We start from the raw sequence: 26,167 nt of genomic DNA, 5'->3' as shown, positions 1-26,167 counted from the left end.
TTCATGGGAAAAAAAGGGAGGCTGTCCCATACGTGATACCAATAATGGATAGTGCTATTAATGATTAGCCCTAATAAAGGGAGGCTGATCCATACGTGAAACCAATAATGGATGGTGCTATTTATAATTAGCCCTAATCAAGTGGGCCATTTGATGGTGGGGGGCTACTAGTCTCTGTGAAAAAACATTACTTATTATAAGAAAAAAAGTACCAATGTTATATACCTGTTTCTGTTGAACTGGCATTTACATAAATAACTCACTAGATACACATACATTACATACATATTTTCCTATAGAGTATATATAGTCATAGTGTACCAGAAAAAAAGGGGGTATTTACATGAAAAATATATTAACAGAAAAATATTATAAAATAGGTGGGTCTCTGACCACTATGATAACTAGTGTAAGTCTGTACCAGAAAATTTTTTAAGGAGGGAGGAAAGGAGGGGGGATATAGAAAGACCTCAATGTTAGTGTACATTGGATCAGATGGGTTTAAATAAATGCCACTACATCAATGCCTTCATTAAGGCCTTTAGGTTTTAGGGTGTCAAGAGTGTAAATCCAGAAACTCTCTTTTTTAATCAGATCCTGTCCCCTATTTCCACCTCTGGGGTTAAGAGGGATCTTTTCCAAGATGGTGAAAGAAAAGTTCTCTTTTGTAACAGTTGAATTGTGCTTCTCTAAGTAGTGTCTCAGCAAACTATGTATTTTTACTTTGTTTTAAATGTTCCGCATATGCTCCTGGATTCGGATTTTTGCCTGTCTAATGGTCTTTCCAATATATCTTAGACCACAATCGCAAGTGATCATATAAATGATGTGATCAGAGTTGCAGGTGACCGCATCTTTGATGGAATAGATTCGACCGTCTTCGAAAGTGTGATTTAAAAGGTGTCCTTTTCAAAAACTTACAGCAGATACATTTATTGCATGATGTGACTCCTGCTTTTTTAATCAAGAAATGGGGTTTACTGTTTTTTTCTTCAGTAGTATGTTTTAGCCTACTGGGCGCCAGAATTGATTTTAAATTTGAGGCTCTTCGATAAACCACATTTGGTTTAGGGGGGAGATGTTGCCCCAAGATTGGGTCTCACAGTAGTGTGTTCCAATGCTGTTCAAGAGTTCTTTTGATAATTTTATTATCACAGTTATACTGAGTTACGAAAGGTCTGGTACTCATTGGTTTTTTAAATTTAGAATTAGGTTCGAGCAGAGTGTTTCTTTCTTTTGCAGCTGCATTAGCTCTGGCAACATCTACGAAATCTTTCTTATAACCTCTTTCTAGAAATCTTCCGTGTAGAAGTTCTGATTGAGACCAGTAATCATCAATGGTACTACAATTACGCCTGATGCGTAAAATCTGGGCGTAAGGGATGCTGTTTTTCCAAGTGGGGAGATGGCAGCTTTCCGCTGGGATAAAGCTATTGGCGTCTACAGATTTAAAGTGAGTTCTTGTTACTACTTCTTTATCTGGGATGCCCTCAAGTTCAAGGTCCAGGAATTCAATTGTTCTTTGGTCCATTTTATGCGTAAATTTTAAATTGAAATCGTTCACTTGAATGTATGAGGTAAAATTGATGACACTTTCCTCGTCCCCCCGCCAGATGAGCAGGAGATCATCAATGTATCTTCCGTAAAAAATTATGTTATCTTTGAAGGTCGAATTGAACACATACTTTTCTTCCCAAGCCCTCATATGCAAGTTGGCATAGGCGTTTTTCTCCTACATCTTGGTCGTTCTTTCCTCCTCCATCTCACTCTCTTGTCCATCCTTGATCTCCCTCTTATGAGTGGCAATAAGTTATGTATTGTTTTAATTGATTTTCTGCATTGTTATAACTTAGTGTCTGCTGGCTATGTTATCTGCCCCTGATGAAGTCAGGAACTGACGAAACGCGTTGGGTTATTCTCTACTGAATTGAACAATATTCATGTGAATCTGTACAACATATGCGCCATTTTCTGTATTAAGCAGTTTTTATTTGTATGTGTATACTATATATATTTGTTATACCCCATTAAGGTTTTTTTTTCTACTTTTATATTAAACGGTTAAATCCGATTTGCACTTGTTTGATATTGCATAGCGCCCTCTGAAAACCCCTCCTTTTTCATATATATATATATATATATATATATATATATATATATATATATAATATGCAAATACAGATACCTGTAAACTACCAAAATATGTGGAAGGAAATTGTTAGTGATATTAATTATTTTGAAACTTAACTTTTAATATTCTAATTTATTTAATATAAGTGGTAATACACACAATATACAATAATAAAGTTTAAAAGATGCACTGCAATTCAATAATCCTGTCTGAGGTAGGTATTATTTATGTGAGCAAAAGTTAGGAGCTCATCATTAAGCACAAAACATTCGTGTACAGTAATTTAAGACTAGGAGCTCATAGAAATATCAACCACTGTGTATGATTAAGAAATTTTTTGAGAACTTGTAGCATGTACATCCCACTATATGTCACAACTCTCTTGATGTACAGTGTCCAGATAGTAACAATATAGTCAAAGTATGTACTATGTAAATAGGTTTATGCTGAGTTATGTCAACTATCCCTTGATTTTTTTAGCTGCTAATGATTTAGTATGTAGTTTTCGGAGAGAGATAAAAAATGTGAGATAAATCAGTTTGCCGGTGTCTATATCTCACCCAAATTTCTATATTCTCACCATCATATATTTAGAGGATGGTGGATGAGAGAGTTGGGGAGAGCCTCCGCAAATGAAAGAAAGGGTGAAAGATTGTCCACAGTACCTTCTGCTGCTCATTTAGGGGGATATTCAATCGCCTTCGAGCATCTCCCGTGGGGGAGATGCTCGACGGGCCCTATTCAATGCTGTCTTCCCCGACCGCATTAAACAGGGTTTCCTGGCAGAACGAGCCCGGCATCTCTAGCTGTCGGGCTCGTTCTGCCGAGAACAGCCGGGAAGTGACGAGCTGCCGGCTGCATCTCGTCACTTCCCGGCCGCAACTCGCGGCCACGCCCCCTTCTCGTCCCGCTGCAGGCGGGACATTGAATCCCGCCTGCATGTTCTCGGTCGAGCTGACCGAGAACGGGACTGGGTCACGGCAGGCGAGCAAGCTCGTCTGCCGTGACCCGAAGATTGAATACCCCCCTTAGTCGAGCCGTGCACTCACTGTTACTGAATTTAGTATTGCTGTGCAGATACACGGGCGATTTCACGAGTGAGAGAGGATTATTTGTAGTAGAGAATTTAGAGTAGTATTCTGTGTGTCAAATTTAGACAAATTTTCAAGGGCAGATAATTCAAGAAGGAGAGATAAAGGAATGGAATTAGATAGATTGACGGTGTCTATATCTCACCCAATTTCTGCTGTCCTACCATCACAGGTTTGGAGGATAGTGGATGAAAGAATCAGGGAGAGCCTCCGCAATAGAAATAAAGGAGAATGGCCAAAGTGCCTTCTGCTGCTCAGTCGGTTAGATAGCTTAGACACTGTTACTCAATTGAATATTGCAGTGTCTAGATGCTGCTAACTCCGAGAGTGAGAGGTACTGAATTGCCCTTGGTTAGGGACTTAGGGTTGAAAAGAGTATAGGGACAGCATGTAGTGGTCTACAAGGACATAAGACCATCTATTGGCATGTAGGGTACAGTACTCAGTAGGCCAAGATCATTTCTCAGGTGTAATATTGTTTATCTATATTGTGCTCAGTGTCCACAGTGTGAATCTGAGAAAGTAACCACAAAAACCCCCCAAAGGCCACTGGACCGTGGCTGCAGTGCAGGGGTAGTTTGTTTAGCACCTTAATGTTCTGCTACATTGCTGAGCCGCATATAAAGATACACCCCAGGCTGTTTGAGACAAAGGATTTTACAAATAATTATGTTCGCAGTAAGGGTGGAGTTTTTTGTTTTAAATTTTTACAGCCCCAAAAAGATGAAGAAACTATCAATTATTTTACATACTAGCGATAGTACAGAAGTATTCTAGAAAGCGGTTATATTGTTCTTCAAGAAATGGTAACTTCTATAGGTAAGATATTACTACCCTCAAAGGGTATGAGTGCCTTTGGCAGTCAGTGTATGCAGAGCTGGCAGAAATACTGTATCTCAGACATTGAAATAAACAGGGGTACATAAAGAATTATGCAGTATAAAGCTAGCCACAGTATATGCCGCTTGTGTTCAAGACTAGCTGCTTTACTGACCGCGTCGGTACAAGTAGCAAAAAAATCTGAATAATGACATATACCAAAAGTACCTAAAATTGTACAGCATCTACTTAGATTACAATATATGCTACTTGTGTTAGGGATTAAGTGCTTTGCTGTCCGTATAGACACAATTCAGTAACAAAGTCAAAATAATGACACGGGACAGAAGTATAAAGAAAAGTTAGTCACAATGGGGTTTATTCTAGTTCATTCTTTCTGACAAAATCCTTCTTAGATGGACAAAACCATGTGCACTGCAGGGGGGCAGATGTAAAATGTGCAGAGAGAATTAGATTTGGGTGAGTTATTTTGTTTCTGTGCAGGGAAAATACTGACTGCATGATTTTACACTGCAATATAGATCTCACTTTGAAGAAAAACCCCACCCAAATCTAACTCTCTCTGCACATGTTACATCTGCCCCACCTGCAGTGCACATGGTTTTGTCCATCTAAGAAGGATTTTGTCAGAAACAATGAACTAGAATAACCCCCAATGTGTCTGTTCATATACAATATATCACAACATATGCCACTTGTTTTTAAAAGCTTTGCTGTCCGCATAGAAACAATTTAGTAACAAAGTCAAAATACTAACATAGGACAGAAGTACAGGGATTCGTATAACATAAAGCCAGCCACAGTGTGCCGTTCAGAGTTCTGAATTAGACCGCTTTGCATGGGCACAGTTGGCAATAGGATCCAGATAGCGACACACAACAGAGGTACATATAGATATGCCGCTTCGGGCTTACTCACGCGAGCCGCCGGGCTGTGGCTGTAAAGCAGTGATACACGCTGCTGATCTGACCGACTTATTTTTAAATAGTTACGTCTCTCGGTTGTCAGTGAGTTTGCTAGTGCATCAGTGCAGGTTGGAAGATGCGTTTCGCCCCTCCCACGGGGCTTGTTCACATCCTCTTATATTTTCTAACAATGAGGGGGATTAAAAAGCATAACAGTAAGGACAATGTACACAATATCAATAAGTAAATCTATGATTATTATCCGGGACTAATGTGGTAACAAACCAGAGCCTTTATAGCTAGTGTTGACGAGCTTAGTACAGAGATGAATACTGCACCCCAACAAGGGTGTTACTTATGACTGCAATGGTGCGGCAGTTTAGTAGGGTCTCCCCATCCAAAAGTAGACCCTCCTACTGAGCGATTTTGCCTCTGAGGAGCCCACTGGGTCCTGGAGAAAGTTCTCTTCAGATAATATTAGTAGCCCCTTGCAGTGCATGCATTAGAGGTACAGTGTGATCCAGTATCTCACCAAATACTGCGCCATGTGTTTATGCAGAAACCTAGATCTCCTAAAAGCCACAGAGTCTGCCTGCGAAATTAGAAAGGGTCCACCCAGGGTATGTACTCAGTGTTAGGTGTACAATGTTGCCACTAATTAAATGGAATAGTCAGTGGGGTGTAGCAAGTGGGCGCAGTCCCTCCCTGTATCTCTGTCCCTCTAAATGACAGAGGGGTTGCGCTTAATAGGCACCAGACTCCTCAACCACCCCACCAAGTCACTCACCCATCACTGAGAATAGGCGGCAGGAACGCTCACTCGTGCCCTGGCAGGTCCAGCTGTCAAAAGGACCCTGCACTGTCCAGCAGCGCTAGGAGAGAAGAGGAGCATCCCAGTCCACCTCCCTAGCCACCAGCCGCCTCCGGGATGCTGAGTCTTGTTCTGTTGGCGAGGTGTGAGCCGAACGAGGAGGCTAAAGCAGGCTAGCAGACAGGGGTCGGGATGGAGCTCCACCAAACCGCAGGGGGGGGAAGGGTCACAGGGGTGCAGAGATGTCCACGTGGTCTGGCACCGCGGGTGTCTTTCTTCCAGGGATCCAGACACTCCAGCACTGGCTGGCGACATCGGGAGAGGGTGACACACGGTGCAGATAGTGCACAGCGCCTCCGGGTCACTGCGGTCCACAGGCTGTGGCAGCCCCGATCAGGCTCAGGTTGAGTCCCTGTGTAGTGCCTGCAATATGGTGTCTGGATTCGCACCCAAACCTAGGCGGTCATGTGGGCCTTCCACGCTGAAGGCCAGACTCCAGTGAAAATTCTGTTTGTCGGCTCCAGAAAGCTAGCACCGCAACCCTCCCGATGTAAGGTATTCAATGGGATAGGTTGTTTTCGGGGATAATGTAGTGGGGAAGCGATGCAAGCTGATTTTCTTAAAGCTGAAGGGAGCCTCACTAAAATGCGGCCGCTCTAGGTGCCCCGCCCACCGGAAGTCATCTATACAAATCTTTTTTGGAAGCTTGGGCTTACACTAAAAAATGTTTTAGATCTCCAAATGTATCCAGTATTTTATATAATTTGCTGTTGAAAAATAGGGTGAAGTGTGAATCTCTGCTGAAAATAGTAACAACCATTCCGATTTCATAGGCTGCATCCTTGGTAGGTAAATTAAGGCTACCTTAAATCAGTCTTTAATGCAGCAGAAAATTAATTGAGGCTTATATTCGCTATTGCCTTGGAAAACAAGCAGTACATTTTGGGAATATACATTTAAGAGGTTTTTATTTTGTTAGTTCTTGAGGGGATTTGTTTTCATCTTTGTATCAGATAAGAGAAGTCTCAGCTTAGCTAGTGGGATGCTAATCATTTTATATGAGGGGTCCGAATCTCCGTGATGTGCTGGTAAAATCAGATGTCACGAGATCAGGAAAGATAAACATTTTTTATTGCAAAAACCAGTCTGTCAGATGTTCATGTGTTACGTGTCAGTTCATGCTAAGTGGTAACAGTTTCAACCATCCCCATTCGATGAAGAAGATCTTGATTAGACAGCATTTGACTTGTAACAGCATGTTCATTATATACCAGCTATTATGCCCTTGCAGTCTTACCTATATAGGTAAGACACAACACAAGTTCAAAGAAAGAATGGCGGGTCACCGGTCCATTATAAGAGCAGCATTGGCGGCTGGCAGTAGTGATCAACCGGTGGCCCGACATTTTGTGGAGAAGCAGCATACACTTTCGAGTCTTCGATACCGCATAATGGATCAAATAGAGAAACCGATACGTGGGGGAGACCACAATAGAGCATTATTAAAGCGTGAAGCTGAGTGGATACATCAGTTGGATGTATTAGACCCTATGGGATTGAATGAGTATTTACCGGTTGCAGTTACTTTGCTCTTTAGTTACTATGCTTTATACCCGCTGCAGGACCTGGCTTCGAATAACCCTAAATACTGTCCAAATAATGTGTCTTGCAAATGTTTGCTGTTTTTTGATAATGATTAAATATAAATGTATATTTTTAATAAAAGTAATATGCCATTGTAACATTCTTCAGTTCACATGTCTTTATATTTTTTAATTTTTTTACAAATCCGTTCTATTTTTCTAATTTTTTCGCAGTGTTAGTATATTTTTGTATGTTGATATCTCACAGTAAATCGATGTAATTTTTGTATTTACATTCTGATTTTTTCTATAAGACTTAGTCACAATTACATGTATTTATATTGTTTATTTTTATTTGACTTAGTCACATTTGACAGCTGTATAAGAACATGCATTAATGGAAGTTGGTGCTTTGTAATTAGTGTCAGCTGTATGGCAGTGACGTCATCATCTACCGCCGGTCGGGGGGAGGCGCCTGCATAACGCCAACACATGGGTGATGCTATTTAAGGCTGGATCACTGTACACTGTACACTGTTTGTATCCTGATGATATATATATGAAAATGCTCATCTGAAGCTGTGGGGCACCGGTAGAAGCTATTTGTTGCAGTAGGAGTGCCGGTCCACCATGGATCCTTTTATATTTATATTTATATATATATATAGAGAGAGAGTGATACAAAACAAGTAGAGGCACTCCAGCGGGCTTGGTGATCAAACAAAGTTTACTGGAAAACAGACGTTTCGGGGATATACACACCCCTTCTTCAAGTGTATTGTACACTTGAAGAAGGGGTGTGTATATCCCCGAAACGTCTGTTTTCCAGTAAACTTTGTTTGATCACCAAGCCCGCTGGAGTGCCTCTACTTGTTTTGTATCACTCTCTATCTATCCGGACCGGAAGGCACCCGCGGCAGATGAACCCAGACTCACGAGGAGTGCCAGGCTGACCACGTACCTATATATATATATATATATATATATATATATATATATATATATATATATCCAAACCAAAAGTGTTATATAGCGCCCTGTATATTAGTCAGGATATTTCCTGTCTTTCCTTTACAATATCAGATGGACCATAAACAATTTTAAAGTAGAAAACATTTATTTAAAACCTTTAAAACAGAAACCTCATAATGTCTTATGGAAGGTTTTTCTAATACAGGTGTATTCCTTGGTTTATGGATCACAATAGTAGTCAATGGTTACCCAACGCGTTTCGTCTCTTTATGAGACTTCATCAGGGGTGAAAATAGTATTGTAGTAGATCTACAAAGAGTAGAACATAATTTTAAAATTTTAAAATAACATAACACAGCATAACATAACATAGGAAAGACAAGTACAAGTATATACAATTGTACGTAATATTTGGAATCAATTTTAAAGGGAATAGAAAGAGGAGAACAGAGGGAGACAAAAGGATGTAAATAATTTTGACATAAATATATTCTGACAACATCTGATTATTTTGTCATATCATAGAAAAATAAGTAGGGGACGAGAAAAAACTCTGCACCCAAAGTTGATAATAGGTGTGAAAAGACACCACTCTTAACCCCTTCCCGACAATTGACGTACATTTACGTCATGGTCGGGAAGTACTTCCCGACACATGGCGTAAATGTACGTCATGGCATTTAACTGTCACCGCGTCTATAGACGCGGTGACAGTTTCAACATGTCTGCTGTCCCTGACAGCAGACATGTCCGTGCATGCCCAGGGGGGGCTGCGATGCCGCCCCCCCGTCGGCGATCACTGTGATTGGCTGTTCAGTGTGAACAGCCAATTACAGCGTTTTCTGTGTCACCGGCGAATAACGTTCGCCGGTGACACGCGATCGGAGGTGATTGGTGCTGTAAAGTACAGCACCAATCACCGCGGGGTGTAAGGGTGACACTGGTGTCACCCCACCTCACCCCGCCCGCCCCCAAAGGCCGTGATTGGTCCGTCGGACCGACGGACCAATCACAGCCATGGAGGGGGGTTTAAACTAACGGTGACTGCACTGCAGACGCCATTCCGGTCTGGAATTGCGTGCAGTGCGGTCACCGTGCCTAGCTGCCGCGATATACTGACCAGAACCTTGCAAAATACTTACCTGATCCTTGCAAATATCTTGCCTGCTTCATCACTGCTTGTAGTGTGCTGGATGCTTCCTGGATCCTGTTACTTGTGACTTCCTGTGTTGTGAACTTGTGCTGCTGCAGTGTAATAGCGTTAGTTAGATAGAGAGAGATAGAGAGAGATAGTGTCAGAGAGTGCTATATTTTGTGCTGCTGCAGTGTGATATAGTTATAGAGAGAGAGATAGAGAGAGATAGAGAGATATAGAGAGAGATAGAGAGAGAGAGAGATAGAGGCCTAGTGACAGAGAGTGCTATATTTTGTGCTGCTGCAGTGTGATAGTTATAGATAGAGAGATAGAGAGAGATAGAGAGAGAGAGATAGAGATAGTGACAGATTGTGCTATATATTTTTTATATAACTGACTGCTGCCCCCCCTTTTGTGCTGATCAGTATAAATTAACTGATCAGCAACTTTTTGGGGGCGCAGGTTTTTTTTTATATATATATATACCTGTCACTGCTGCTGCTGCAGTGTCATAGAGTGTTAGATAGTGAGAGATAGAGAGATAGAGAGAGATAGTGACAGAGAGTGATAGAGAGTGCTAAATTTTGTGTCTGCTGCCCCCGCCTTTTGTGCTGATCACTATATCTGAGGTGATCAGCAACTTTTTGGGGGTGCAGAGGTTTTTTTTTTTTTATATATACCTGCCAGTTGCACTGTCAGTTGCACCAAAGGTTGTGCACCTGCTGCCCCTCACTGGTAATCAGTGTCGCATCACTGATCACCTTTTTTTTTTTTGTGTGTGCTGTGGGGTCTTTTTTTTTTTTTTTTTTTACACACACTGTGATTTTGTGGGTGTCCTGTGGCCGCTGTGCGCTGATCAGTGACGTACATCACTGATCATCTTTTTAGGCACAGGGTTTATCTATTTTTTTTTTTTTTTTTGATCAAATTCCTGTTGCCTTTGAGCGCTGTTCAGTGACGGACGTTACTGACCAACATCTGTGCTCAATTTTTGGCGCAGGACCTTTTTTTTTTTTTTTTTTAACCCCTTCAATTTTTTTTTTTTTTTAACCCCTTCATTTTTTTTTTTTTGTATTAAGTATTTTTTTTTTTCTGCACTACATACACACTACATACCCCCCTGGTTGAAATAAAGTTTGTACCCCCCCCTACCCTATACACGTGTTGAAACATTTCACTACCAGTAACACAAAAATAAAAATGGCATCCCAAATGTCATCCCAAATGTCATCCCAGTCATCCAGAAGAATGTATTCAGTGGAGGAGGCATATGCCATGCTTGCTTCTGATTCTGACACAGCCAGTGATGCAAGCGGGGAATTTGAAGGATTCGCCTTAAGCTCCTCTTCCTCCTCTGGTGATGAGGGACCCCCTCAAAGACGCCCCCGTAGAGCAGCTGAGACCCCCCCCCCAATAATTGATCTCGTATGGACCCCACCACCAGACAATTTTGAGCCCCAGGTTCCTGAGTTTTTGGCCATGCCAGGAATCCAATTTGATTCCACAGGTCTCAGAGAAATTGACTTTTTCAAATTATTTTTCTCTGATGATTTTATAAATTTAATGGTGGACCAAACTAATTTATATGCCCAGCAGTTTATTGCTCAAAACCCCACGTCATCATTTGCTAGGTGGACCCCTGTAGATGCAGTAGAGATGATGACGTTTTGGGGTCTGGTGTTTCATATGGGCATAGTAAAAAAGCCAGAAATTAGGCAATATTGGAGTACAGATGTTCTGTACAGCACCCCATTTTACCGTATGGCCATGCCCCGGGCTCGATTTGAGACGATCCTTAAATTTTTGCATTACAACGATAATGCACAGTGCCCACCCAGAGATGATCCCACCTTTGACCGGCTATTCAAAGTCAGGCCGGTCATTGATCATTTCAGTGCCAAATTTGAAGACATGTACATCCCAGATAAATTCATTTGCATAGACGAGTCCCTTATACATTTTAAAGGAAGGGTTAAATTCCGCCAGTACCTTCCCAGTAAGAGGGCAAGGTATGGCATAAAAATGTATAAGCTGTGTGAAAGCACCTCAGGGTACACCCACATGTTTAGGGTATATGAAGGGAAGGACACAAGAATTGAACCGCCAGAATGCCCCCCCTCCCTCGTAGGTGTTAGTGGAAAAATTGTCTGGGATTTAGTGCACCCCTTCCTGGATAAAGGTTATCACCTCTATGTGGATAACTTTTACACCAGCATCCCCCTGTTTAAGGCCCTTGGTTCAAGAGGTACAGCAGCTTGCGGTACTGTGCGCAAGAACCAAAGAGGCCTCCCAAAAACGCACATTGCCCAAGTAATGAGAAGGGGTGAAAGCAGGGGAATATGCACCGAAAATATGTTGTTGGTCAAATATAAGGACAAGAGGGATGTCCTTATACTGACAACAATTCACGGAGACAGTACCACCTCCGTCCCTGTACGAGGTACCAGTACCCACACCTCAAAACCTAATTGTATCCTGGATTACAATAGGTACATGGGCGGAGTGGATCTTTCAGATCAGGTACTGAAGCCGTACAGTGCCCTGCGGAAAACAAAAATCTGGTACAAGAAGCTGGCCGTGTATATCATCCAGATGGCACTGTATAACGCTTACGTGCTATTCCGTTCTACCGGCCAGAGGGGGACATTTATGCACTTTCAAGAGGAAGTCATAAAGGGCCTAGTATTTGGGAACCAGCAGGCAGAGGGCCCCAGTACTTCTAGTACTGGCCCCCGTATTGTACCAGGGCAGCATTTTCCTGATGAAATCCCCTCCACTGGAAAAAAGGGCAGGACACAAAAAAGGTGCAAAGTTTGCTATAAAAAGGGAATAAGAAAGCAAACTATTTTCCAGTGTGACACTTGCCCCGACAAACCCGGCCTATGTATAAAGGAGTGTTTTAAAATATACCACACATCTATGGATTATTAGGTTCATCATTTCACCGTGCTTCGGGGGTCTTGCTAATGCCACATAGCACCCACCAACATTCCACCAGAATCTGAGCTGCAAAATCCAAAAATCACTCCTTCCCTTCTGAGTCCTGCCATGCACCCAACTGGTATTTTTTGGTCACATATGAGGCATTGCCATACTCGGGAGAAATTGGGGCACAGATTTTGGGGTGCTTTTTCTCCTTCATACCTTATGAAAATGAAAAATTTTGAGCCAGAACTGCATTTTTGTGTAAAAAAATGTAATTTTTCATTTTCACTGCCCAGTTGTATCAAAATTGGTGAAACCCCTGGGGGTTTGAAATGTACACTATACCCCTAGATGAATTCCCTGAGGGGTGTAGTTTGCAAAATGGGGTCACTTGTGGGGGGGGTTCCACTGTATTGGTGCTTTGGGGGTCTTGCTAATGCGACATAGCACCCACCATCATTCCACCAGAATTTGTGCTGCAAAATCCAAATATCACTCCTTCCCTTCTGAGTCCTGCCACTTTTTGGTCACACATGAGGCATTGCCGTACTCGGGAGAAATTGGGGCACATTTTGGGGTGCTTTGTCTCCTTCATTCCTTCTGAAAATGAAAAATTGAGCCAGAACTGCATTTTTGTGTAAAAAAATGTAATTTTTCATTTTCACTGCCCACTTGTATCAAAATTGGTGAAACCCCTGGGGGTTTGAAATGTACACTATACCCCTAGATCAATTCCCTGAGGGGTGTAGTTTGCAAAATGGGGTGACTTGTGGGGGGGTTCCACTGTATTGGTGCAACATAGCACCCACCATTCATTCCACCAAAATCTGTGCTGCAAAATCCAAAAATCACTCCTTCCCTTCTGAGTCCTGCCATGCACCCAACTGGTATTTTTTGGTCACATGTGAGGCATTGCCGTACTCGGGAGAAATTGGGGCACAGATTTTGGGGTGCTTTTTCTCCTTCATACCTTCTGAAAATGAAAAATTTTGAGCCAGAACTGCATTTTTGTGTAAAAAAATGTAATTTTTTATTTTCACTGCCCACTTGTATCAAAATTGGTGAAACCCCTGGGGGTTTGAAATGTACACTATACCCCTAGATGAATTCCCTGAGGGGTGTAGTTTGCAAAATGGGGTCACTTGTGGGGGGGTTCCACTGTATTGGTGCTTGGGGGGTCTTGCTAATGCGACATAGCACCCACCAAAATTCCACCAGAATCTGAGCTGCAAAATCCAAAAATCACTCCTTTCCTTCTGAGTCCTGCCATGCACCCAACTGGTATTTTTTGGTCACATGTGAGGCATTGCCGTACTCGGGAGAAATTGGGGCACAGATTTTGGGGTGCTTTGTCTCCTTCATTCCTTGTGAAAATGAAAAATTTTGAGCCAAAACTGCATTTTTGTGTAAAAAAATGTAATTTTTCATTTTCACTGCCCAGTTGTATCAAAATTGGTGAAACCCCTGGGGGTTTGAAATGTACACTATACCCCTAGATGAATTCCCTGAGGGGTGTAGTTTGCAAAATGGGGTCACTTGTGGGGGGGTTCCACTGTATTGGTGCTTGGGGGGTCTTGCTAATGCGACATAGCACCCACCAAAATTCCACCAGAATCTGAGCTGCAAAATCCAAAAATCACTCCTTCCCTTCTGAGTCCTGCCATGCACCCAACTGGTATTTTTTGGTCACATGTGAGGCATTGCCGTACTCGGGAGAAATTGGGGCACAGATTTTGGGGTGCTTTTTCTCCTTCATACCTTCTGAAAATGAAAAATTTTGAGCTAGAACTGCATTTTTGTGTAAAAAAATGTAATTTTTCATTTTCACTGCCCAGTTGTATCAAAATTGGTGAAACCCCTGGGGGTTTGAAATGTACACTATACCCCTAGATGAATTCCCTGAGGGGTGTAGTTTGCAAAATGGGGTCACTTGTGGTGGGGTTCCACTGTATTGGTGCTTGGGGGGTCTTGCTAATGCGACATAGCACCCACCAAAATTCCACCAGAATCTGAGCTGCAAAATCCAAAAATCACTCCTTCCCTTCTGAGTCCTGCCATGCACCCAACTGGTATTTTTTGGTCACATGTGAGGCATTGCCGTACTCGGGAGAAATTGGGGCACATATTTTGGGGTGCTTTTTCTCCTTCATACCTTCTGAAAATAAAAAATTTTGAGCCAGAACTGCATTTTTGTGTAAAAAAAATGTAATTTTTCATTTTCACTGCCCACTTGTATCAAAATTGGTGAAACCCCTGGGGGTTTGAAATGTACACTATACCCCTAGATGAATTCCCTGAGGGGTGTACTTTGCAAAATGGGGTGACTTGTGGGGGGGGTTCCACTGTATTGGTGCAACATAGCACCCACCATTCATTCCACCAAAATCTGTGCTGCAAAATCCAAAAATCACTCCTTCCCTTCTGAGTCCTGCCATGCACCCAACTGGTATTTTTTGGTCACATGTGAGGCATTGCCGTACTCGGGAGAAATTGGGGCACAGATTTTGGGGTGCTTTTTCTCCTTCATACCTTCTGAAAATGAAAAATTTTGAGCCAGAACTGCATTTTTGTGTAAAAAAATGTAATTTTTCATTTTCACTGCCCAGTTGTATCAAAATTGGTGAAACCCCTGGGGGTTTGAAATGTACACTATACCCCTAGATGAATTCCCTGAGGGGTGTAGTTTGCAAAATGGGGTCACTTGTGGGGGGGTTCCACTGTATTGGTGCTTGGGGGGTCTTGCTAATGCGACATAGCACCCACCAAAATTCCACCAGAATCTGAGCTGCAAAATCCAAAAATCACTCCTTCCCTTCTGAGTCCTGCCATGCACCCAACTGGTATTTTTTGGTCACATGTGAGGCATTGCCGTACTCGGGAGAAATTGGGGCACATATTTTGGGGTGCTTTTTCTCCTTCATACCTTCTGAAAATGAAAAATTTTGAGCCAGAACTGCATTTTTGTGTAAAAAAATGTAATTTTTCATTTTCACTGCCCACTTGTATCAAAATTGGTGAAACCCCTGGGGGTTTGAAATGTACACTATACCCCTAGATGAATTCCCTGAGGGGTGTAGTTTGCAAAATGGGGTCACTTGTGGGGGGGTTCCTAACTTTTAGCATCTTATGGTGCCTAGAAACCTACATGGTGCCTAAAAAATAATCTCATAAAAAGGAGGCTCCAAAATCAAGTAGGTGCTCCTTCTATTATGAAGCCTGTGGTTTGGTCAACGTGCACACTAGGGCCACATATAGGATATTTATGAAAACAAAAGAATTGGGGGAAACAATTTTTAGTCACATTTCTGTTTTGAATACTGTGAGGGGTGCAGTTTTTGAAATGGTATCATTTATGGGGGTGTCTCACATACAAGTCCCTCAAAGTCACATCAGAACTGAACTGGTCCCTAAAAAAATCAGTGTTTGAAATTTTCTTGAAAATTTGAGAATTTGCTATTCATATTGTAAGCCTCCTAGTGTCCAAAAAATTTAAAAGGAAGTTGAAATAATGATGTCAACATAAAGTAGACATATGGTCTATGTTAGTTATTAACTATTTTGAGTGGTATGATTATTTGTCTCACAAGCAGAAAATTTAACATTTTGCAAATTGCTAAATTTTCCATTTTTTTACGACATTTTGGTATTTTTCACAAAAAAACACAGACTGTATCGACCCAAATTTACCACTAATTTGAAGTACAATGTGTCACGAAAAAACATTCTCAAAATCACTGGGATAAGTAAAAGCAAAAAAAAGTTATCCCCACTTAAGTGAGACATGTCAGATTTGAAAAAAAGGGCTCTGTCAGGAACGCAAAAACTGGCTCTGTCAGGAAGGGGTTAAGCATATAATTTAATATAATATGATGGTACTGTACCTTCTTAGGTCTCTAATCAATAGTTTTGTACAGTTGTAGTGGTGGATGGTCCGGTTATAGACCCAAATAGTTTACTAGAAGTGGATATAAATACAAATGTAAATCCAAGGGTTTACCTATGGTCCCCAATTGATTAATAAATGATATTTGTTTAGGGTACTATACCTTATTAAGTCCTTTAATACCAATAAATTTGTTGATTAGTAGTGTAAGTTCAAGCTTTTTGGCTGGAATAAATAAAATATATTTATAATCTCATGGGTCTATTAATAATCTTATTGAATTTAATTTATTTAAAGAGTGGTAATTTAATAATTACCTGTAGTGGAATTGAACCCAATTATCTTTAGTTTGAAAAATGATCTTTGGGCAATAAACGGTGCCCAATTTGGGATTTGTAGGACTTCTATTATAAACTTCGGGTATTATAACACCTAATAATATATCATAAACAAGGATATTGATTAATTTTTAATTTTACATTTTAAGTGACCCCCATAATGTAGCAGGTTAGTAAAGTAGGTAAGATAATACATACCGTTAATTGAGATGATTAGCTCTAAATCGATGGTCGGTTTTTAAATATTGAAGTATGGTCCCCTTATGATATAATCAGGGATAAACTGTGGGATAGATTAAATAATCCTAATTAGTGTGATAATTACACTGGTGGTCTAAATCAACATAGTGATCAAAGATCATCTATCATACCTCCAATTTCCAATAAGCGATCTCCTTGATGCAAATTAGATTATCTTTAATATGAACAAAAATCTTTGGGCAATGGGCAGTGCCCGATTTGGAATTTGTAGAACTTCTAATAGAATGGTTCGGGTATTTATATACCTAATATAAAAAATCGCGGGTACATAAAAAACGGGTGCGACGCGATGCCCGCGATTTTCCCATAGGGATCAATGTTAAAAGTCAGATTGGACGCGATTTTAGTGTTAAATGATTCAATGCCCGCGATTTTTCTATAGGAAACAATGTTAAATGGGCCACAGAGCCCTAATAGTCCCCCTGAAGTCTTAAATGGCCCCCACAATTTTTAACGCCACCCCACGATCAACGTGAACCCGAAGCGTGGCGAGCGCAGCGAGCCCGCGAGGGGCGGCGGTACGCGTCCTCCGACCTTTTCATACCCCCACTATCCACGTCGGCGTGGAGTTGAGAATAGAATAGTGTGGCGAGCGCAGCGAGCCACTGAGCCCGAAGCGTGGCGAGCGCAGCGAGCCCCGCGAGGGGACGCGGATACCTTCACAGTTATACGCCTCCCCTCGCGGGCTTCACAGGCTTCAACCTGCCTTCTTTTCTAAATAGTATAAAGTCTTGTTTGTTCAGGCTAATCTACATCCCCTGGACAGATGTTATAGTTTTATACAGCAAAACCTTCTTGAATCCTTTGAGTGCAAAGTGAAATTGTCAAAATAGGTGTGAAACTTGCCATGCAAACATGACCTGTACAGTTATATAGGGAATCTAATCTATTTTTACACAGCATTTGTTATTTGAATTTATATAACAAATGTTAGAGACGCTGGCATTTTGAACATCTATAAAAGAGATGTTGGCACTCAAAGGGTTAACAAATGTTCTAGAGAATTGTGGCAACCACATCAAAATCCATCCAGTAGTTCTGAAGATTTCCCCAGACAGATGTCTACTGAAGATTTTATTTTATACCTGTATACAGTATATCACCATTAAAAATCACTCCAATGCGAAGCCAGGTGTGGGTTGCTAGTTGTAGGATAAATTCATTATTTTAACTGTTGACCTATATTTGCTTTCTGCCTCGGCATACTGATTATACAATAGTAACATTTATATTGAAGAACTCATCAGAGACCTGTTAATGCAATAACCAATTAATTTACTATAGGCAAGCGCTGTGTGTACCACATGTGCACTTTGACACTGAGACAATCGTTTTTCACTGACTTTGTTACTAAACTACACCTTAAGGAAAGGTGTTCAAAATTTCCATACAGGATGTTAGCTTTTGGTGAAATTTCAGATGATTAAATGATTGTAAATAAATACAATATATAGGTAAAAGGCATTCTAACTTTGACTCCCTTTTGTTATACTGTAGATTGATATTTCATATACCTACACCTTCCTTTAACAAATGCTCCATAGAATAGTGAAAATCCAACCAGTGTTTCTTTTTTTTAATTAACGTTTTTATTTCATTTCACATTTTCTCGTATACAAAACAAAACACCAATAATATACATTTCACATAAAAGAAGAATAAAAGAAAAACACATATAGTCATAGCATCAAATCGAAATATATGTGCATATATTTACAGTCCCCTCCCAATTTATTTTGTCCTCGAACTATAGACCAGACCTACATTTCATTTGCCAACCAGTGTTTCTTGAGAATAGCCTAAACAAATAGGTGCATAACAGGGCTTTACTGTTTTTTATACTACATAGAGACACCTTAAATATGGTTTCATGTGTATTAAATGATTTACCATGATGTCTAAGTTGATCAGCACTTTAACCAAAATATTGAGAAAGTAGTATTGTGGGGAGAAAAAAAATGTAGTTCTTAATCCATTTTCATGACAAGAATTTAACTACCTTTGTATCGGTTAATGGTTTATTTTTATTTAATATATTTTTTTTTTTTGTAGACTCTTCTTAAAGGATGCACAGGTGATTGGTTACTTAGTACAAGTGAAAATGAAGAATTTCATCTCAATGTTGATGCTACCTCTGTGATCCAAGACATCAGATTGCTAGAACACCTGCTGCTTGATTGGAAAATTTGGTCAAAGGCAGAGGTACTCCTTCTAATACAGTACTGCTTGTTCATTTAAATATTTTGAGATTGGTTTAAGTTCCTTAATTGATAGATGCTTTAATAGTCTGATGGGACAATTCGATTCTTATCCAATTGCTCCTGCTTTATGTTTGCTTGAGAAAAATTGTATACTTTTCATACATGATTGAAAATGAATCCACTTTTTAAGAGCAAATAATGTAATTCCTGCACTACATACAAAAATTGGTTTAACATAGAAGGAAATGTAACTATCTAATCCTTTTTTTTTTTAAGTACTTTTTTATTATTTTGTCAGATATATCATAACAATTCAATGCAATATAACAATAAGACAAAGAGACATCGTATTTGGTTATAAAGTATAAAGTTAACATTTCTCCATAATTTGTCCTTTGTCTTTAGTCATTGGTCATTAGTCATTACTTCTCCATTAGAGACCCTTTGCTTACTTCTAGTTTTTCAAATTATATTGTTTTTTGTGGTGCAATCATTACTCTAAAAGTTGGTTTCCTTTATGGAGAAGTAATGGTACTTGTGTACTATCACAACGCAGACCATAAGGCATGCGATGGCATGCGATGCGATGTGATTTCCCCCGATGTCATACAATGTTAAAATTGTATATGGCATACAATGCGATGCAGTTTTAATTGTATAAGCACCCTAATTAGAGGCTTACAATGTTAAATGCACCCCCACGCCACCCCCACTATGAACGTGAACCCGAAGCGCAGCGAGCCCGCGAGGGGCGGCGGTACGCATCCTCCGACTTTTTCATACCCCCACTATCCACGTCGGCGTGGAGTGTATTTTAAATAGTGTCATGAGCGCAGTGAGCCACCGAGCCCGAAGCGTGGTGAGCGGACGCGGAATACATGTAAAGTAATACGCGTCCCCTCGTGGGGCTCGCTGCGCTCGCCACACTTCCGGCTCGCTGCGCTCGCCACACTATATAGATTCAACTCCACGCCGACGTGGATAGTGGGGGTATGAAAAGGTCGGAGGACGCGTACCGACGCCCCTCGTGGGCTCGCCACGCTTCGGGTTCACGTTCAAAGTGGGGGTGCATTTAACATTGCAAGCCCCTATTAGGGTTCACACTCAGAACATTAAGAGGCTGTGGGGTTCCTGCAAGTGGCGCAATAAGCACCAAAGGGGCACTGCGCGCCATCAGCTGGACTCCTACTTGCAGGAGTTCATCTGGAGGAAAACCCTTGGCGCAGAAGACCCCTTCCAGTGCATCCTGCACGCGCTGACCCTGCTCCCCCAGGCAGAGAAAGGCGATGCTGCAGAGGCAACTGCGTCGACTTTGGCTGCTGTTTCTGCCAGTGCAGTTTCCGAGGAATTACTTTTTCTCATTTTTTTATGTATCTTTTTTCTTCTTCTTATTCATTGTATTGTCATTTTATAATTTTTCCTTGATTCTTCTTCTTAATCTTAACTAAAATCCAGTTACCAGTTAACACATATCGTCATTACTGTCTCAGGTGTATGATATGGCAGGTGTAAATGTGTTCCTAAAACACCCCCACTATCCACACCAGCCTGAAGCGTGGCGAGCGCACACGTTACGCGTCCTACCGACCTTTTCATACCCCCACTATCCACGTCGGCGTGTAGTTGATTTTATAGAGAGTTGCGAGCACAGAGAGCCACCCAGCCCGTAGCGTGGTGAGGGGACGCGGAATACATTTGAAGTTACCCGCGTAATGGCTCAGTGGCTCGCTGCGCTCGCCACACTTTATTAAATCGACTCCAAACTGACGTGGATAGTGGGGGAATGAAAAGGGCTGCTGCGGCCGCAGCCCAAATTTAGACGCTCTAGCGTCTACATTTAGATGCACCCTTGTTAGCAGTTTGCAGAGCATCAGAATTTAGACGCTAGACCGTCTACATTTTTGATGTCCACTTTTGTTAGCAGTTTGCCTGCGCTGTACTTAGACACTATAGCGTCTTCATTTTAGACACACCCTTTACATGCCCCCTTTGTTAGCGGTTTGCCGGGGTGTCTAGTTTAGAAGCCCCCTTTGTTAGCGGTGTGCCGGGCTGTCTATTTTTCTGTGGAACTACAAGTGCCACAATGACCTGTCAGCGCTGGGTTGCCGCGGAGTCAATACGCTGACAACGTAGTTCAAGGCAGCCTATGAGCTACGCTGATAACGTAGCTACCCTGATAACGTAGCTTAGCGGGGTGTCTAGTTTAGACACCCCCCTTTGTTAGCGATGTGCCGGGCTGTCTATTTCTCTGTGGAACTACAAGTGCCACAATGATCTGTCAGCGCTGGGCTGCCGTGGAGTCATTACGCTGACAACGTAGTTCAAGGCAGCCTATGAGCTACGCTGATAACATAGCTACGCTGATTACGTAGCTTAGAGAAGTAAGGCAGCCATTGAGCGTACAGGTGCCAGGATTCAAACGTAGCGTAGAGCTGCCGCTGTGAACTAAACAAGTACCAGGGATCTTAGTACAGCTGTATCTATGTCTTATTACGTTATGTTGCTTAATGACACCTCTGCAACATGATAGTCATATAGGGATACTAAGGCTCTTTATGAGGTCATATGTACTGAAAAGGCACAATACTCTTTAGATGACCCAAAATAATCGTTATTTCCATTGGAGCAATAAGATGGGCAAACTGCTCGCATCTGTAGTCAAGACCACATCCTTTGACACATGTCCCTCGCAATGTATCGGATAGAGGTCTTATGACCATGGTGTCCGATATAGCTGATACCTTCCTTAATTACTACACAAGGTTATACACAGCGCCACTGGACAATCAGTCTTTAGGAATTGATTTTGTGCAGAAAGCCTGTGCTCCTGCATTATCTCAACCTGAAAATTAAGCTTATATAGCTCTCATTTCCATACAAGAAATTCAGACTACCATAAGTAAATTGTCCAAAGGCAAAGCCCCTGGTCCTAATGGACTGAATGCAGACTATTATAAGCTCTTATTCCCGCATTTGACACCTCACCTTCAATCATTATTTAATTCCATTTTATCAGGCAACCTTCTTCCATCAGACATTAACCAAGCCAGGATTATTATTTTACATAAACTAGGTAAAGATCCCACCCTAGTTATTTCATAATGTCCAATTTCCCCTTTGAATCAAGATTTCAAACTTTGACCACTATTATAGCACATCGTTTGCAATTCATTCTGCCAAAAATCGTACACCCTTCCGAGACAGGTTTTCGATCAGGGTCGATCATCTGTACATAATATACTCCAAGTCATTGCAGCTCTGACACAGCCTTCATTAATTTCCGATGGAAATATGCTTCTCGTTATTTGCGATGCGGATGAAGCATTCAGCCGGGTTTCTTGGTCTCACATGATCCGTGTGCTACATTCACAGAATTTTGGGGTGGGATTTATAACCTTGTTTCATATGTTGTATTCCTCCACAAAGCTTACCTTACGGTTTAGACACATCTTTATTTACCCTATGTAGAGGCACTGTCAGGGTTGCCCTTTATACCCTTTTGTTATTTGATCTAGCTGAAGATCCTTTGATAAGGCTTTTTTATGCTTGTGAATATTGGCAGGGTATTAATATAGGATCTCATGTTTTTAAAGTGTCACCTTATGTTGACTATCTTCTTTTATATTTTCAGAACCCACAGAAGCTTTTCTGGCTATGTTACAATTGCCAAAAAGATTTCTGGCTTTTTGATTAATTATTCTAAAACTAAAGCACTAGCGTTGCATAGGAAGGCCACTCTCTCGACCCACCTGGGGGACTGAAATACTCAGACACAAGGAATGTGCTATTGATGCAGGATGCTGGTGGAAGGGGCTGAGCAGTACTGCCAGGATAACCTTGTACAATGCTTATTTTTGCACTGTTTGCAATTTATATAGGAAGTCACCCCAGTTTTGCCTCTGGATTCTCCTTTTTGCTAATCTTTCTTATCCCACCCCTCTCTTTCTCATTCTACCCTGATCTGGAATTTGGGAATGATTCGAAAGATCTGGTCGCTCATGGTGTGGCAACACAATCATACATAGTGTCTCATATTGGCTGTGGGCTGGGTGCTGACACCCAACAAATTATGAAGATGTCAGCATGTAGTGACCACTTTTTTCATTGGTATACCCCATGACCTCTGACCTAAAATTTGGCACGTGGAATGTTGGAGGGATCAATACACCGATGAAATGACGTAAATTGTTGATGTATTTAAATAAGTTAATATAGCATTCTTACAAGAGACTCATTTGGTCTCTTCTGAGGTTCCGAAGCTACAAATGCTGGGATTGCACTTCCAGGGCACGTAATGTGGTCACATTGGTTCGGAGGTCTCTCACACTGGAGCTTTTGCAGATGAAGGTGGACGGGGATGGTAGATACGCTATTGCTGTGGTGAGATATCTGGGCAGATCATACACTATGGCGAACATATATGCACCCCCCCCTTATTCCAAACCCTTTTTTCGCACACTTATCTCTGTACTTACTCCTTTTATAGAAGATAATCTTATCATTGGAGACGACTTCAATATGGTCTCCTCTTCACTCCTAGATAGATCCAATACAAAAACTACATCCCCCCCTTCCAAAAATAGGTCTAAATCTTCTTATTAAAACTCTGAGTGATTGACATATGGAGATCCACCCACCCAACAGATAGGGATTATACTTGCCAATCTGCTGCCCATGGATCCTTCTCTCGCATAGACTTTCTTCTAATTTCCCACTCTTTATTCCCCTCAATCACAGACTCTTTTATAAATCCAATTCTACTATCAGACCATGCACTGGCTACTATCACACTACACATTCCCAAAGAACAGGGTGCTTCACGTCTGTGGAGATTCCCATCCCACTTCTTGAAATCAAATAAATTCAAATCCTTTTTGGAAGCAGCCTGGGAAGATTTTTCATAACGAATGAGGAACATCAGTCCACGAACCCGATCCTCTTCTGGATGTCCATAAAATCCGTTTTAAGAGGATCATTGATCTCTTACACTGCTGCTTCCAATAAAGATTACACAAAAAAATACCTTTTTCTCCAAAACTCTTTATCGGACCATTTCCTTAGCTATAAGCAAAATCCTTCTCCCTCTTTGAAACAAAAATACTTAACGGCCAAGTCACAACTTGAAAACTACATATCCGAGATGGGAGATAGATACCTCTTTGCAGTCAATTACAAATATCACAGATTCGGAAACAAATCAGGCAAACTGTGGTTAAAAGAAACCACAAAGCCAGCAGTGGTACACCCTCTAAAAACTCCCCAAGGCCCTCTTACTAAAAACAACAAGGAAATTGCTCAGATTATGCAACTGTTCTATAAAGAACTATACTCCTCTTCTATAAACCCTCCCATGGACACAGCAACTAACCCCTCCCCTGGCATAACAACTCCATCAAACCCTGGGGCTAACTCCCCCTCCCCCGTCAATATATCTTCACAAACACCATTCACTGATACTCACACTCACCCTTCATTATGGGATTCCACAACCTATCCTCTGGGTAATCCCTGCTATGTCAGCCTTCCTTGTAGCTCCAATATTGCAAGAGGAGATAGATTCTGCTATTAAGCACCTAAAACCCAATAAAGCCCCTGGCCCGGATGGTTACTGTAGTGCATTCTATAAACTCCTGTCACCAAAAATAAGTTCGATACTAACACAAGTCTACAACTCCATTCTACATACTAAAACCCCCCCACCGCATTTCAACTCCGCTGTCCTTAAGATCCTACCCAAAAAAGGAAGGGACCTATACCTCCTGGGTTCATACCGCCCAATATCGCTCCTCAATTTGGACTATAAAATTCTAGCAAAACTTATAGCCGATAGACTTAAACTTATGCTCCCCTCAATTATACATCCCAATCAGACGGGGTTCGTTGCGGGTCGGCATTCCACTGTAAAATGTACGAAAGGTCATTGCCGCTCTTGCTCAAGCCAAGGCTTTTACACATGACGCCTGCTCTGCCATCCTTTCGCTAGACGCCGAGAAGGCATTTGACCTAATTGAATGGTCTCACCTGCACTTAACCCTGTCTTGTATTGGATTTCCAAACTCCTTTATCCACTTAAACTTTTGAATCATCACCCTCAAACACAGATATCATGTAACGGATTTTGATCCACCCCCTTTGTGATAGAAAAGGGAACCAGGCAGGGGTGCCCCCTCTCACCCTTGCTTTTTGCAATAGCTCTAGAGCCCTTGGCAATGGCTTTAAGGGCATCCACAATATATCAGGGTATCCGAATTAGACAGGCCGAATTAAAGGTATCGTTGTTTGCTGACGACATGCTTTTGTTCGTGTTGGAACCGCAAACGTCTATAAGGGAAATACTAAAACTTATAGCAGAGTTTGGTGCGGTGACGGGCTACAAAATTAACATCACCAAGTCTGAACTGTTACCTTTACACTTCTCACAAACACTACTATCCAACACAATCAGCACCTCTCCTTTCAAAGTCACTACCTCCCATTCTAAATATTTGGGTATACAAATTGCAGTAGACGTTGACCAGCTATACAACTTTAATCACAAGCCAACCATAACAAAACTAATCACAAAATTGGAAGGCTGGCTAGACCTCCCATTGTCTTTACTTGGCAGAATAGCAGTAATTAAAACCATAATTTTTCCCAAACTTCTTTATGTGATGCAATTGCTCCCCTACAGTATTTCCCCATCAGACAGAAAACGTTTGAGACAAGCAGTAACCAAATTCATTTGGCAGAGGAAAAAAATCTAGAATTGCCTATAACACGGGTGTCCAACACAAGGCCCGCGGGCTTAATCCGGCCCGCCAGACCTCGTCATGTGGCCCGCGCCAGGAGATAGCACGCAGGGGCTGTGTGTCCCTGCTCCTGCCTAGGCCCCCTCCTCTTACCCACCCCACGCGCACTCGCTCGCTCGCCGGAGCTGCGGGGTTGGTTGCTGGGACTGGGACGTCACGCAGCTGGCGATCCGTGCTGGACTGCTGGTAGTAGCGGTAACCGTGTGTGCGAGGCGGCTGACTGAAATAGGTTAGTAGTGTATAGCTCGGGCTGGTCGCTGTACGTGGGGATCTCTGTCACTGAGGGTGACATTTACACAC

The 26,167-nt window shown here is 41.7% G+C and overlaps 1 protein-coding gene across 1 annotated transcript in view; it reads left to right on the top strand.

The window, feature by feature from the left end:
* Positions 1-26,167, top strand: part of LYST (lysosomal trafficking regulator) — a 574,932-nt gene that overhangs the window by 224,597 nt on the left and 324,168 nt on the right. The window contains exon 18 of the mRNA XM_083176391.1: positions 18,928-19,077. Within this exon, the coding sequence (XP_083032517.1) occupies positions 18,928-19,077 (150 nt within the window). The remainder of the gene's footprint in view (positions 1-18,927; positions 19,078-26,167) is intronic.

This window comes from Crinia signifera, chromosome 3, assembly GCF_055691185.1.
Source record: "Crinia signifera chromosome 3, ASM5569118v1, whole genome shotgun sequence".
Taxonomy (NCBI): Eukaryota; Metazoa; Chordata; class Amphibia; order Anura; family Myobatrachidae; genus Crinia; species Crinia signifera.
This window is presented reverse-complemented; position numbering and strand designations above follow the sequence as displayed.